The sequence below is a fragment of the Pelodiscus sinensis genome, chromosome 14 (genome assembly GCF_052426305.1).
Source record: "Pelodiscus sinensis isolate ZL-2025 chromosome 14, ASM5242630v1, whole genome shotgun sequence".
NCBI classification, from domain to species: Eukaryota; Metazoa; Chordata; order Testudines; family Trionychidae; genus Pelodiscus; species Pelodiscus sinensis.
In genome coordinates, this window is record NC_143065.1 from 7,168,524 (window position 1) to 7,183,255 (window position 14,732).

General features: G+C 48.1%; 1 protein-coding gene across 4 annotated transcripts in view; it reads right to left on the minus strand.

The window, feature by feature from the left end:
- Positions 1 to 13,195: 13,195 nt before the first annotated feature.
- CCDC33 (coiled-coil domain containing 33) overlaps positions 13,196 to 14,732 on the minus strand; it is a 238,109-nt gene continuing 236,572 nt past the window's right edge. For all 4 annotated transcript variants that reach the window (XM_025183622.3, XM_025183623.3, XM_025183621.3 and 1 more), the window contains one exon: positions 13,196 to 13,397. In XM_025183622.3, the coding sequence (XP_025039407.2) occupies positions 13,287 to 13,397 (111 nt within the window). In that variant the 3' untranslated portion in view covers positions 13,196 to 13,286. The remainder of the gene's footprint in view (positions 13,398 to 14,732) is intronic.

Here is a 14,732-nt window from a genome sequence, read left to right on the forward strand (position 1 = left end):
TCCTAGGGCATTAAGAGGTTGTATATGTTGTCAAGGGCAGATGTTCCCACCAAGGATCACCACTGAGCTATCAGTGTGATTATCTTTGTGCAAGCCACAATTACTATTGTTGTTGTTGTTGTTCGTCCATCGTATTCGAAGAGGACCTTGACATCTAACGGGTTGTGGACTGTCCACAGTGTGTCCGCAAATGGCTGATAAGGCCGATACAGGCACGGAATGTTCTGCCACATTTCGGGCAGACATGTGTGGGCACCACTGTTGCAGCTTTTGCAACTCTGGCTTTACGGAGTGCTCGCTTCTCTTGTGCTATGGTTGTCCTTCTGGCTTCAGATGTTTGACAGCCTTGGTAGATCAGCGTGTGCCATATCGATCGGTCTTGTGCCAGGGTCTCCCAGGAGGTGGTGTCAATATTCAGGGATTTGAGAGACGCTTTAAGCATATCTTTGTATCGCTTCTTTTGTCCCCCGTGCAATCGCTTCCCTTGAAACAGCTCACCATAGAAGAGCTGTTTAGGGATGCGATGATCTGGCATCCTTGCAACATGGCCGGCCCAGCGTGTCTGGACTTTCATCAGCAGGGTGTAAACTGACAGCAGGCCTGCTCTAGAAAGGACTTCTGTGTCTGGCACCTTATCCTGCCACCGGATCCTCAGAAGTCTGCGGAGGCAAATCGTGTGGAAGTGGTTCAGTTGCCTAGCGTGCCTCCTGTATACAGTCCAAGTCTCACTGGCATACATCAGGGTAGTTAACACTACTGCTCGATAGACTTTAAGCTTTGTAGCAAGGCTTACAATTACTATAATGCCTATTTGAAAGGACCACCAATGATAACACATTTTACCGACAGGTTGTACCAGGGTATGAAAAAGCACTGTGAGGTTGACTAGAAACACTGGACCTCCCAGTAATCATACCACTAGGTTTGTACCATTGTATTAAAATTGTCAACTACTGCTTTCCATTTGTTGGGGCTCACATTGTCATTCCTAGTGATTTTTTTCCAGTGACAACTCCTGTAGTGGACTCCAGGAATATATTTAAGAAATAAGCATGTGAATACAACATCAAGTAAAGCTTAGCTAGGTGATGATGTTCCAAGAACTAATAAAGGGAAAACAATACATGTTTTAAGAAAAGATGGGCACCAGAAAGTTCATTTCTGTCCCATTCAGTGTATTACAGACGAGAGTGGGGAAGGTGTGGTTATTGAAAGCATTGGACTCAGGAGAGCTACATGGGAAGTCTGTAGCTGGAGAATAGTTAAGACAAGGACATGCATATGGTCAAGACGCTGAGATGTTGAGGGCGCCCAGCTGCCACAGGAAGGACCCATTGGCATGTCCAATTGACATGTGAAGGGTCATGATTTCACATGCAAAACAGGCTCCTGGCCATACCAGAATCCTGCTCCTTATTGCATCCTCAGGCAGGAGGTCAGAACTGGAGGTTCCAAGACATGAGTTCCAAATCTGACTTCCTGGCTGGTGATGTGGCCAATCCCTGGGCCATGCTCTGCCTTGGCTATGTGCTCCTGAACCTGGCAGATCACTGGGGGCCTCTGTTCATTTGTTTAAAGTCCTGTCCCCTTTCTTCCCTCTAGGCTACAGCTGAGATGCTCCACCCTGCAGCAGGCTGGGTTTGCATCACTGAGGTGGCAAAGGGGAAGACTACTGAAGAATGGGAAAACCAGGCAAGATATCTTTGGAGTTGTCACCTCTTTTAAAATTGCCACCTGTGAAAGCAACAAGACAGAAAACACCCCTTTGCTTCTATAGGACATGGCCACTTCCCTTCCATTGACTGGGAATCAACACTCCAGCTGTGTCTACATTGGGCCACTTATTCCGGAAAATCAGCCGCTTTTCCGGAATAAGCTGCGAGCTGTCTACACTGGCCCTTGAATTTCCGGAAAAGCAATGATGCTCTACTGTACAAAATCAGCCGCTATTCCGGAAAAACTATTCTGCTCCCTCTCGGGCATAAGTCCTTATTCCGGAACGCTGTTCCAGAAAAGGGCCAGTGTAGACAGCCCAGTAGTCTTTTCCGGAAAAAAGCCCCGATCGCGAAAATGGCGCTCGGGGCTCTTTTCCGGAAAAGCGCGTCTGCATTGGCCACAGACGCTTTTCCGGAAAAAGGGCTTTACTGGAAAAGCAGCCTGCCAATGTAGCCGCTCCTTTTCCGGAAAAACTGAAAAGGGAATAGTATTCCGTTTTAAGCAGTTCCGGAAATTCATGCCAGTGTAGACACAGCCTCCATGTACTAGGAGCAGCAGCAGAGGGGCCTCCTCCATACCAGGTACATTCAGCAAGTCAGTCCCAGTGAGAGCACAGCTCAGAAAGCACTGCTAACTTGTATGCTGTGCTCAGAGCTGGGCTGGGTGCAGCCCATGCCATCTCCTATCTACCACACATGCCTGACCCACCTAATTGAAGGTGATATACCTTTGCGACAGGGTCAGGCCAGGGAGCTGCTGCAGAGAGGGGAAAAGGCAGCCCCAAAGGGTAAAAACCCCTGTGAGTAAAAGCAGAGAACTGCAGCCCAGTTAGATGCAGCTGGGAAGGAGCTGGCTCAAGCGCATTGGGGCCAGCTGACTCCTCTGCTGGCTGACTGAGGGCCTTTAAAAGCCTCAGCAGTTGGAGGCTGGAGGGGGTGGAGTGTGAGAGGACGAAAAGAAGGTGGTGGAGAGACAGGAAGAAATTGAAGAGAACAATCTGGATCAGCACTAGGTAAAGGCAGCTAGGGAGGGAGCCCGAGGGCACGTGGCGACATCTGGAGTAGTGTGTCCAGTTCTGGGCCCTCCACTATAGAAAGGATGTGGACGCATTGGAGAAAGTCCAGTGGAGGGCAAAAAAATTATTAGGGGCCTGAAGCACGTGACCTACAAGGAGAGGCTGAGGGATTTGGGCTTATTTAGTCTACAAGAGAGAAGAATGAGGGGGGATTTGATAGCAGCCTTTAACCACTTGAAGTGCAGGGAGGGGCGCCTCCCCTTCGGGGTCAGTGGGTGGCCGCTCCAATGCCCGGTTTAGTCTCTGGGGGGAATTAGCAGCTGTCAAACCACCAGTCTGGAGTCCCATGCTCTTACCTCCGGGAGGGGCGACAGAATTAACAACAGTAAAGGTGGCCTGGGTTTGGGGTAGGCCAGCAAAAATGTCAGAGGAAGGCTTGCCAGACGATTTCAACAAAAATACCAGATACACTTGACATTAGAATCGACACTGTCACAATCTCCATTACATCTTATTTAGAAAATGGCAGTGTGAAGCCCCGCGGCGTCGCCCCGAGTTTTTCCTAGTCTTTCTTTTATCCTACTTTATCTTCGGTTTCCCTCTCCCAGGCACGACGGGAGGGGAAGGGGGGGCCGGGCCCACCCACTCTCACGGGCCCCAGCCCAGGGCCCTAAGGGTGCGGGTTCGGCTCGATCCGCCCCGGCTGACGGGGTGTACCCCCTTAACTCGTCAGCCCACCAGTCTCGCCGGACTCTGCCCTGGGCCACTTCCTTCCCTTCCCGCAACCGGGTGACTCACCGTCCCCGCTCGGGGCTCGCTCGGAGGAACTGCTGTGGGTGGGTCCGCCGACTCCTTGGCGGGCCGCCTGCCTCCGTCCCGGTGCGTTCGCCCCCGTCCTGCTCCCGGCTCCGGCCTTTTAAATCTGGTGCCGACGTCCCGGCATCAGTGCGTCTCGGTGTCCCCGACGCTCCGCCCAGACGTCGGGCCATTGCCCTGGCAACACGGCCGGTGCCGCGGTGCGTGCCCGCTGACGTCTCCCGCCGCGCTGGGGCTGGGGGCAGCCTGCGCGTCTGCCGAGCAACCGGGGCAACGCCGGTAGCTGCCTGGCCTCCCGCCCCACAGCGCCTCCCAGGGGGCTGTCCCCGCGTGGTGCGGGCTTGCCCCGTCACAGCCAGACATTTATATTTTCTCAATTTGTTTCCGGAACAGAAAGTTCAAATACTGGACTGTCTGGTTCAAAACAGGACACCTGGCAAACCTAATCAGAGGCCCGGTCTTAGTTCAGAGTGGGGCAGCCAAGTCCACAGTTCAAAAGCCCCTGCCTTGGCTAGGAGCAGGGTGGCTAGCAAAAAGGTCTCAGCCCTGGTTCAGGGTGGGCCAGCAGGCAAACAGTTTGTAAGCTCAGCCTTTGGTCAAAGCGGGGCGGCAGGCAAACAGTCTGTAGGCCCAGTCTTTGGTCAGGGTGGGGCGGCAGTAAACAGTTTAAACAAATTACACAATTGGGGTCTCCTTGCTCAGGAGGGTGCAGGCTGCTCACCCACAATGGCAGAGAGGAGGAGATTGTCACCCGAGCGGCAGGTGGTGGTGGGGGGAGCGCAGGCCCGCCCACTGCACTGCACCCCAGCTCAGAGCTTAGAAGCAGCAGTACTGACTGCTGCTGGGTCAGCGGGGGCTCCACCCCGAAACACGCTGACCCGAGCGCTTAAGTGTTCATGCTGTTCTCTGGGCCACTTCCCTTCTCTCCCTCAGCGCATACCTGGATGTCTGGGAGGTCTCTCAGGGAATCAAAGTCCTCAGCAGCTTGCAAGGTCTCTGGGAAGCGGGGTGCGGTAAGCAGTCCCTCCTGGTCGCCGTTCAGTAGGGACCCTAGAGGCCCAAGCCAATTCTCCACCTCTCCTGGGCCTAGCTCTTCTCCTTGGTGCACAGGGGAGGCTTCTGGCTCCTTCAGCAGCCAGCCTCTGACTGGTCTCACTGGCAGGCCTTTTACCTCCGACTCTACCCCCTGGCTTCTGGCCAGGTAGATCATTAGGGCCAGGTGTAGCCCACCATGGCTCTGGGAGGGGCGCCTCCCCGTCAGGGTCAGTGGGTGGCCACTCCAACCCACTATAGGGGGTTCCAAAGAGGATGGAGAGAGGCTGTTCTCAGTGGTGGCAGGTGACAGAACACGGAGCAATGGTCTCAAGTTGCAGTGGGGGAGGTCTAGGTTGGATAATAGGAAAAAATTAGATCACTAGGAGGGTGGTGAAGCACTGGGATGGGTTACCTAGAGAGCTGGAGGAATCTCCATCCCTAGAGGTTTTAAAGACCAAGCTTGACAAAAACTCTGGCTGGAATGATGTAGTTGGGATTGGTCTTGCGTTGAGCAGGGGACTGGATAGATGACCTCCTGAGATCTTTTCAAATTCTAATCCTCTGATTCTGTGATTGGATAATTCTTTGATACACTTACTGCACCCAAAGGAAAGGAAGCTGAATTTGTCACATGATATTTTCTTTCTTTGCCCAGCATTCCACTGGGGATGTAGGCTGGCACAGGGCAGCAAATTGTCAAGGTGGCCAGCTCCCTCACGTCTGAGGCTGCCACTAGCTCTACTGCAGAATACCCTTGGTTTAGTTTCATGTTCAAAATTCTTCCTTGTCTGAGGATTGACCATGGGAGCCTCAGTTCAGTCTTCTGGGGATATGCAGGCTGATGCTCTCTCACGCTCCCAATTTGGGTTTAGCATCAAACTTTACCTCCATGTGGACCCCAGGTAAAGGAAGAGAGGGCTACTCATCTTGTGCAGTAACAGAGGTTCTTCAAAATAGTTGTCCCTGTGGGTGTTCCACCTTAGATGTCTTGGCACCACTGCATGGCTAGTCAGAGATTTTTGGTAGCAGTACCCTTTGGTAAGCTGCGCATGCAGAGCAGACAACATGCTACTACACATGCACAGCCAACCATCCCTTCAGTTCCTTTTCTGGCCCGGAAAGAGAAACAAGCATGTCCGAAGCAGAGGGAAAGAAGGGCGAGTGGTGGTGCACCCACAAGGATAACCATCTTGAAGAACCTCTATTACTGCACAAGGTGAGTAACCCTCTCTTCTTCGAGCAATGTCCCTGAGGGTGCTCCACCTTAGGTGACTATTGAGCAGTACCTGTGATCAGAGGTGGGTGCTTTGGCTAGTCAGTAGCTAGAACGGTGTGCCCAAACTGAGTGCCCTGGGACAGGTAAGTATCAAGAGCATAATGTCTAGCAAACATGTGAGCAGAGGACCATGTTGCAGATCAATAGCTGTCCATGAGAGGAATGCTATGCAGGTAGGCTGTAGAAGCCACCATGGCACTTGTAGAGTGTGCTCGTAGGTGGAACAGAGGAGCTTGGCCAAAAATGGAGTAGGTTAGTCTGATACAGTCCACTGTACACCTGAATAGCTTCTGGTTAGAGATTAGCATACCCAATAATCTCTCTGTGGTAGAGACAAATAACCTATTTGGCTTGCAGATCTGTTAGTTCTATCCAAATAAAAGGAAATCACACAATGGATATTGAGCGTACACAATGCAGCCTCTTTATTATAGGCATCAGGCTTCGAAAGAAGACAGGCATGTGTATGGATTCATTACAGTGAAAAGCAGTGGGGACCTTCGGGAGGAATTTTGGATGAGGATGGAGAACAACTTTGTCTTTATGAACTACTGTAGAGAGGAGGGTTTGCCATGAGAGCACCAATTTTACTCACCCTCCTGGCCAATGTCATGGCCACCAGTAATATCACCTTCACAGAGAAGTGAAGAATGGAGCATGTTGCTATGGGCTCGAATGGCTTATGAGTGAGAGCCTGTAGCACTAAATTGAGGCCCTGGGTTGGAACAGGGGATGGACAGGCGGGTAAGTGTTCCGTATGCCTCTGAGGAAGCTCATTGGGTGACTGAAAACAGACTCAATAACAGTGGGGGATTTCAACTATCCCCATATTGACTGGGTACACATCACCTCAGGACGGGATGCAGAGATAACTTTTCTTGATACCTTAAATGACAGCTTCTTGGAGCAGCTGGTTCTGGAATCAACAAGGAGAGAGGTAATTCTTGATTTAGTCCTAAGTGGAGTGCAGGATCTGGTCCAAGAGGTAAATATAACTGGACTGCTTGGAAATAGTGACCATAACGTAATAAAATTTAACATCTCTGTGGTGGGAAAAGCACCTCAGCAGCCCAGCCCTGTGGCATATAATTTTAGAAAGCGAAAGTACACAAAAATGAGGTTAGTTAAACAGAAATTAAAACAACAGTGACAAAAGTAAAATCTCTGCAAGGTGCACGGAAACTTTTCAAAGACACCATAAAAGAGGCTCAGCGCCGCAGCCATGTAAATGTAAATGAAGCCGCGATCATTTAAATCGCGTCTTCATTTGCCTTTGCCTATAATCCTAATCTACATGGCTCTGTCGACGGAGCCATGTAGTCTAGACACAGCCTAAGAGAACCAAAAAAGTGCCACAGTGGCTTAACAACTGAGTAAAAGAAGCAGTGAGAGAGAAAAAAAAATCTTTAAAAAAGTGGAAGTCAAATCCTAGTGAGGAAAATAGAAAGGAGCATAAATGTTATCAAATTACATGTCAAATATAATAAAAAAAGCCAAAAAGGAGTTTGAAGAGCAGCTACCCCAAAACTCAAAAAGTAATAGTAAAATGGTTTTTAGGGACATCAGAAGTAGGAAGCATGATAAACAACCAGTGGGGCTCTTGAATGATCGAAATGTTAAAGGAACACTCAAAGATAATAAAGTCATTGCGGAAAAGCTAAATTAATTCTTTGCTTTAGTCTTCACGGGTGAGAATATTGGGGAGATCCCCAAACCTGAGCCATTCTTTTTAAGTGACAAATCTGAGGAATTTTCCCAGATTGAGGTGTCATTAGAGGAAGTTCTGGAACAAATTCATAAACTTAACAGTAACAAGTCACCAAGACCAGATGGCATCACCCAAGAGTTCTGGAAGAACTCAAATGTGAAATTGCAGAACTATTAACTGTGGTCCGTAACCTATCCTTAAATCAGCTTCTGCATCTGACGACTGGAAGACAGCTAACATGACACCAATATTTAAAAAGAGCTCTAGAGATGATCCTGGCAATTACAAACAGGTAAGTCTAAAGTCAGTACCGGGCAGATTAGTTGAAACTAAAGCAAAGAATAAAATTGTCAGACACATAGATGAACATAATTTGTTTAGGGAAAGTCAACATAGTTTCTGTAAAGGGAAATCATGCCTTACTCATCTACTAGAGTTCTTAGAGGCAGTCAACACACATGTGGAGGGGAATACAGTTGATACAGTATATTTCGATTTCCAGAAAGCCTTTGACAAGGTCCCTCAACAAAAATCTCTTAAGTAAAGTAAGTTGTCATGGGATAAGAGGGAAGGTCCTTTCATGGATAACTGGTTAAAAAACAGGAAACAAAGGGTAGGAATAAATGGTAAGTTTTCAGAGTGGAGAGAGGTAACAAGTGGGGTCCCCCAAGGTCTGTCCTGGGACCAATTCTATTCAACTTATTTATAAATGATCTAGAGAAAGGGGTGATCAGTGAGGTGGTAACATTTGCAGATGGATACCAAACTGCTCAAGCTAATTAAGACCAAAGCAGACTCTGAAGAGCTTCAAAAAGATCTCACTAAACTAAGGGATTGGGCAACAAAATGGCAAATGAAATTTCATGTCGATAAACGTAAAGTAATGCACATTGGAAAAAACAATCCCAACTATACATAAAATATGATGAGGACTAATATAGCTACAACTACTCAAGAGTGATATCTTGGAGTCATTGTGGATAGTTTTCTGAAAACATCCATTCAGTGTGCAGGAGCAGTCAAAAAAACAAACAGAATGTTAGGTATCATTAAAAAAGGGATAGAGAATAAGACGGAAAATATCTTATTAACTCTATATAAAACCTTATATAAAACCATCCTGCATATAGATGTGGTCATCTCATTTAAAAAAAGATACATTAGCATTGGAAAAGGTTCAGAAAAGGACAACAAAAATTATTAGGGGTTTGGAACGGGTCCCATATGCAGAGAGATTAAAAATACTGGGACGTTTCAGTTTAGAAAACAGAAGACTAAGGGGGGATATGATAGAGGTCTATAAAATCATGACTGGTGTGGAAAAAATGAATAAGGAAAAGTTATTTACTTATTCCCACAATATAAGAACTAGGGGTCACCAAATTAAATTAATGGGCAGCAGGTTTAAAACAAGGAAAAGGATTTTTTTTCCACTCAGCGCACAGTCAACCTCGCCAGAGGATATTGCGAAGACTAGGACTTTAACAGGGTTCAAAAAAGAGCTAGATAGATTCATGGAGGTCAGGTCCAACAATGGCTATTAGCCAGGATGGGTAGGAATGGTGTCCCTAGTGTCCGTCTGGAAATCGATGACGGGAGAGGGATCACGTAATGATTACCTGTTGTGTTCCCTTTCTCTGGGGCATCTGGTATTGGCCATTTTTGGCAGATAGGATATTGAGCTAGATGAACTTTTGGGCTGACTCAGTATGGTTCTTATGTTGTTGTCGATGGGTTGATGAAGTGCCATGATGGCCACCAAGTGGACCATTAGAGAACTAAAGGAGAGGCCCGACTCCTTTAGTGCTAGGAGGTATTCTAAAATGCCAGACAGTGGTACAGTTTAAGTGTTTTCGTTCTGACCACAGTAAGAATCTTCGCCACTTATGGAGGTGAGAGTTTCTGGTTGTTATTCTGCGACTGTTCAATAAGATTTGTTTGTCGTAATCAGTGAATGTTAGTTCAACTATGGTGAACCATTGAGAAACCAGGCCTGGAGGTGAAGTGTTTGCAGCCATGGATGATGGACTCGCCTGCCATCTTGCGTTAAGATATGAGGAAGCAATGGAAGTTGCCATGGTCATCTCCTGGACATCTGAAACAGGTAAGTGTACCATATCTGACTGGGTCATTTAGGAGCAATAAGAATCACCGTGGCTGTGTCTGATCTTATTTTGTTGACTAATGGAGGAGCAGAATTGGAGGGAAGCATATAGGAGCGGTGTGTTCCAGTGTACTGTGAATGTGTCCCTCAGAGACAGCGTGCAATGCCCACACAGGAACAATATTGTGGACACTTCCTGTTGGCACTGGTTGCAAACAAGTCCACCGTAGGAAAGCCCCAGTGACCGATCAACTAGTGAAGGAATCAGGAGTCCATTTCCCATTCGCGGTTGGAGGTGAAATTCCTGCTGAGGTCATCGATAGTGAAGTTGTCTTTGCCCAGTAGATAAGTGGCTTGTAGGTAGATATTGTGCGCTATGTACCAAGTCCAAAATGCGGACAGCTTCCCTGCCAGATGGTAGGATATGGCTCTGTGAGTTGATGTAAAACATTGTTACTTGATTGTCCATAAAAATCTGCAGTGTTGCTACGTATGAGGTGTAGGACATGCTAGCATGCATAGAATACTGTCCTGAGTTGTAATATAGTTATGTGTAAGTTAAATTCCTGTTCTCTTTTGTCCTCTGGAAGGCTATCAATAAAATGTGACAGCTGTTCAAAAATATGCTGTGTGTATTTTGTGAGCATTATGGTGTAGTTTGATATGTGGAGCTGAAGAGACTCGGAAGTGCATGACTTCTTTCCCATGAGGTCAAGGCGTTTCCATTCATTATAAAGCATGGTCCTAGATGCTCTCTGTTTTTGCATCTGATTAACGGTGTCTACCATTAAGGACCTTAGGAGATGGGTGGGACAACAAGTGGCGGCTCAACGTAGTATTTATGGTCCAACCTCTTATAAACCAGTGAAATTGTTGTCGGCGTCTGTCAGATCACTTGGCAGGGTCCATGAGGGCTGGATCCATAAGTAAGGCCAGTTTTGCAGACGAGGAGGCATGTAAGATACTGCTGATCCATTTATGCCGAGTCTCAGAGAGGCTCACTAGGGAGATATCCAGGACATCAGCCACCCTCTTGTAAAATTCTTGGAACAATTTAAAATCATCTCTTGCTGTGGGGAGAGGAGGCATCAGCATGTCATTGGGGGAAGATGATGAGATGTGTGTTGGTGGGTGTGAAGAGACAGAAGACTCTTCATCACCTGAAACTGGCTCATCTTCTTCCTGGTACGGCGATCTCTCCAATGAAGGTACAGAGGTGGCCCTCGATGGTATAGCTGGAGTTGGCTGAGGTTGCACCTGTTGGGCTCTGTAGGGTGCCTAGGGGTCCCAGTAGGACCAGTTGGTTGGCATTAGTATTGGCGATGGCAGCCACTGAGGTGGCTGCCATTGAAGCAGAACTTGTTGCTGCTGGTGGTGTTGTGGGTGTTTTGGGGAGGAATGCCTTGGTGTATTGGTACCAACCAAGGGCTCCTTGTCCTCATCACTGGAGAGTGGCAGTGCCGAGCCTGCAGGAGTGGAGAGGCTAAACCTGCTAGATGTGGGCATACCATTAGTGCCGAATAGTGGGGTTGTTGGCATGGATGTTAATCTGAGCTCCTCTGCCATTGTGAAAGGCGGTGGTGCCAGGGTCACTGGTGCCGAAGGCAGTGTAGAGGGCAGTACTGACACTACCTGTGGTGCCATATGTGGGGTCGTTGGTGCTGGGTGCTTGTGCCTCTTCAGTGCTGAGGTGGCATAGGTGCTGAATGAGACCTAGGTTTCTTCAGTGCCGGAGGTGTGTCCAAAGAAGCTGACTTAGTTCTTGCTTTCTTTGGCACTGAGGCTGAGTCAGATGGTGCTGGCGGAGCCAATTTTGATTTGGGCTTCTCTGGTGCCTTAACACCTGCCTTAGTGAGGTCCTTGGGAACCGTTGGTTCCAGATGGTCCCAGTACCTTCTTGTCTAGTGCCCTAGATGCGATCAGTGCAGGGGGTATTTTGGGTGTTTGCCCCCATTTTTTGAAAGGGAGTCACCCTTACTTGAAGAATGAGATCTCTTCCTAGGCTGGTCAGAGGAAGAGTCCCTGGCGAGGGGACAGCCTTCTCAGACATGGCCAATGAAGAGGGCTGTCAATTGTTCTTTAGGGAGAGAAGCTTCAATTGTAGCCCCCTGGCTTTACGCATGCACGCCATTAACTGTCTGCAGTGCTGGCACTGGGCTGTGGCATGAGCCTGCTCCAGGCACCGAACATACTGTGAGTTGCCATTGGAAATGGATTGAGAGCCTGCAGGACAGGCAGCGTCTGAAGCCTGGGGAATCTAGCATCCCAGGAAGGAAATATTGTTAAGGCAAAACCAACCTTAACAGTTATGAGATAAAAATGTTTTAACACTAACTGATTTAACTATTAAACTGTAAAAAACTATCCTAAACTACACTAACAATAACAAGGAACGATGAAGTTTTTGTAAATGTCTAGAGAGCAACTGCAATTCCGACTGACGCCACTGGCGGCAGAGAAGGAACTGAAGGGACAGTTGGCTGCGAATGCCTGGTAGCAGCACTGTCTGTGCTGTCTGCTTCGTGCGTGCAGCCTACTGGAGGGCACTGCTACCAAAAATCTCCAACTTGGTGCACAGTGTTGCCCAGACACCCACGGTGGAGCGCCCTCAGGGACACGCCTCAAAGAAGAACATCACCCTCCATGAACATCACTTGGAGGGTGAAAATGATCCAGACTGGTCCTTCAGGCATAGCTAACGTGCTGTAGAATGGGCAGTGTTCCATCCTTACAGCGTTGCACAGAAACAGCATTTGTGTTTGTATCTGCATCTGTACAGTAAAAACGAGCCGTGGATATCCACATCTGCAGATGCGGATATCCACAGATATTAAGCAGATATCCACGCATTGGCAGGGTTCTAGATACAAAATTTCTGTTCATATCTGCATCTGCAAAAATGAGCCATGGATGTAAAACAGATATCTGTGGATTTGCAGGGCTCTATCCATCATCACAGCCAAAGAGAAAGTTCTTGACCCATCCTCCTAAAGACATGGAGGCCAATTCTGCAGGCTATAATTTCAGTCCATTATACCTTGTCACACTCCTCCCCACCCAGGCCCAGCAATGCAATGTTCCAAGACACTACTGCCTTGGGGAGAAGATGAGGAAAGGAAGAGACGATAAGCCCAACACCAGTTGCCAGCTTCTCATCTAACTATATGCTTGGGACACTGCAGAAGAGATCACCCAAGGAACCATCAAGAGGCAGCTACTGGAAACATGCTGAAGGCAAGGTTTTTAACTGCCTTGTAACAGTCAAGGGGAGACACGTACAGGTCACTGAAGATGGGGAGAAGATGGGGCTATGGGGGATTACCTCTTGGGGCAGGGATTTAAGTGCTGGAGTCCTGGACCAGGTTCAAAGTCCCCAGTCTCCGGTGCCCCTTTGGTGATAGCATCCACAGCTGGTGCTTCTCCAAGCTCTGATACGGGCTTCTCAGACTAGATCCTATCACTTGGCTAAGCATCTCCCTGAGCTCTGACTGCATAGGTATTCCCTATGTCAGTAATAGCACTTGGTGGTGGGCATCAAGCATTTAATACACATCTCCAGTAGACCCCTCCCAGGAGAGGTCTGTTTCAGATGAATGGGAAGACCAGATAGAACATTTTACAGTTTTTCTCCAGCAGTGCCAGTAAGTCCATCTTGTGGAAGGTGCGATGATAGTGGATTGAGCATCTGGCGCCTCTTGGTTTGTGTTGTGGGATCTGGTGAATTCTTCTGTATGGGAGAAGAGAATGATCATCAGGGAATATTCTTGGAATCTTAATTAATCTCCCACTTCCTTTCAGTCGTTCCATTTTTCTGTGCTGTCAAATTCCTTTGTGTCCAGTGCCTCAATCCCATAGTACTCAGGGTGTACCCTGTGGGCCCACCATGACTCTACCAGTTTCTATGACTGGTGCTCTGCCACTTTCTCCTCCCAATGTTTAACAAGGAGATTCTGGGCTGGACTCTGCATGCCATTCAGTGATATGCTTGCCCACCTGCCACACTGTAAATCCCATTTCTGGGGTCTAGAGCAGGCCATGGTGGAGGAGTGTCCACCCACCTGAATGGGAAGAGGCAGATTCTGCTCAGACTTACCCCCATCAGCAAATGCATCTACTTACAAGGTTGGGAAGTCACTGGTCTGACAACAACTCTCCTATGATAATGGGAAGAAGTCAAAGGGCTTGGGTAAGGTGGGCCAAGGTCAATTAGGGGTGATGGAGCCTAAGTGATGAGGCTAAGAGACAACTCCTGCAGTGCAGTAAGCACATGGGCATGTCGGCAAAGGGAGGGTAGCCCTAACCTCAAGGGCCTCTCTTAGAATTTAGGGGCCCTCTGCAGTGCTATTAAACTATCCGTTGGCAGTTGTGGGGGGCGGGAGGAGGAGACAATTCTTTAGAGATGTGATGTTATAATTTTCAGCAACACACTAATGGGATATTTTTCAAACAAATTTTAAACTGTAGACTAACACGGTAAATTCAGAAACTGACAGGATTTATCTGGGGTTGGCAAATGCCAGTTAAACGAATTCACTGCCACGTGAATGGCTCTTTCACAGGTTCAGTGCTCTGCTAATAGCTCTGGCAGGCTGTGTCACTTGTAAGGTAACTAGATCCTCTCCAGAGGAAGCAGGGCCACAGAACAGGGATAGAAAAGAGGCAGATGGGTGGACATTAAGACCTGGTGGTGCCCCAAATTTTCAGGTGCCCTATGCAATTGTGTATTGTGCATATAATTAAGGATGATTTTGTTGGCCTCTCGCTGACACTACAAAAGAGGTGGGTGACTCAAAAATTCATTGAGACTAGCTGTTCAGGCACCAAAATTTTGATCAATGAGCAGCCTTTGTGGTCCAGATTGGTAGCGTCAACAGCAGAGGACCCACTCTCTTTCCTGCCCTTCTTACACCTTGGCTTGCTCTGCCCGATTCTCTTCCTCCTCTCTGCTCCTGGGAATGTGTAGAGGGGGTGCAGTACTGAGCTAGCACAAACCAAAGAGCTGTTCAGCCTGGATATGCTTATGGGAAAGGAGGCTCTTCGAGAAGTTGCTAGACTCCTGGCT